This window comes from Penicillium cosmopolitanum (genome assembly GCF_028827165.1).
Source record: "Penicillium cosmopolitanum strain IBT 29677 chromosome Unknown utg000002l:1.0-415252.0:1.0-415526.0, whole genome shotgun sequence".
NCBI lineage: Eukaryota > Fungi > Ascomycota > Eurotiomycetes > Eurotiales > Aspergillaceae > Penicillium > Penicillium cosmopolitanum.
In genome coordinates, this window is record NW_026622672.1 from 410,555 (window position 1) to 411,817 (window position 1,263).

General features: G+C 45.6%; 1 protein-coding gene across 1 annotated transcript; it reads left to right on the top strand.

Annotated features, from left to right (window-relative positions):
• Positions 1-393: 393 nt before the first annotated feature.
• N7509_000236 (uncharacterized protein) lies at positions 394-654 on the top strand (the record flags this gene model as incomplete). Its single annotated transcript, XM_056624883.1, has 1 exon — positions 394-654. The coding sequence occupies one exon, from the start codon at positions 394-396 to the stop codon at positions 652-654; it is 261 nt and encodes an 86-aa protein (XP_056494748.1).
• Positions 655-1,263: the final 609 nt, after the last annotated feature.

Genomic DNA, 1,263 nt, shown 5'->3' on the forward strand with positions numbered 1-1,263 from the left:
CGCCAAAACCCGACGTCAGGCCCGCGAATTTCATAAGCGGCCGAACTCTCCGTCCTATTTTCACCACTTATTTTAAATTCAGGGCTGAGTGACGTTCAATGTCCCAGAAAGCTTTTCCTGCCAAAACCTGCTTTGCGTCAGTATTATTGGATGCAAACGGAGATCCTCGTGGTACGTATACTGTGGCTAAGGAATTAAAAGGTGGTGGGTATTTCAAAACCTCTTGCAATTTTCTTAGTTCAACTTACTACTAAACTACCAGATTACGACGGCTGGCATATCTTATCCACCTATCTACACCTTATTGACTCAATACATCAAGTTATTAAAGATACGCATCTTTCGATCGCGCAAATTTCGCTCACTCAATGTTATACCAGTGATTTCAATGCAATGGCATCAAACTCAGGAGCACACCAGGAATTCGGGGAAGGTCCTCGCATACAGGAAAATGCTGCCTATCAGGACGACAGTGCGCTGAATATATATGCTTCCGCTTGGGAGCGTCGAGCCAGGGTAGCACGGAAAGACGCTGATGCAGCAGAGTCACAAGAACAGTGGGAGGACTGGGATTACTATGTCGATCTTGCCGATCTATGTGAAGGGATGGCCTGGAAAGCTCGCTGTCAGATGGAAACTCAGGGTATCACCTGAAGGTTCGGTGAATGACGGTCGATCGAACTGAGATTGAATTTGACCTCCGAGATTTAGGATGTTACGTGAGTTTCTGGACTGTTTGGGATAAGATTGGAGTATAAAATTTTAGGCAGGGAGCTTTGAGATCGGTTATCCTAAATGTTTCTTAAATAGCCTATGCTAAGAACTTGATCACACGGGCGCGATTGCCATATTAAACATGGCCTTCTCTGCTAGCTAGCCAGCATAGTACACCATCTCATTGTTGGTGGCAGGAAATGCTATTTATAACTCGAAAACGGCTTTTCCTGCAGTTCGTTAGTCACAATGCTACGGCTCTGAGTACTAACAGAAGGTACATTTCCGGCTAGCCTCTCTACAGTTTACCTCATAGTTTGTCCCTATGTGAAAGTAAATATCTGCCTGGGCGGCTTTCGAAGGGCATGGCTCTTCTGTCTGCACAATAAGCTGGAAGTACGCCGCGTTCGGAAAGTAGCACTATGCCAGCGGCAGCGAAGCTAAGCTATGGCCAATTGGGCTGGGGAGCATGCGAAGCATTCAGCTATCTACGGGGAAGTATCAGTTTGAATTGATTCTTAAAATCCCGAACTAAAGAAGCTATTAGAT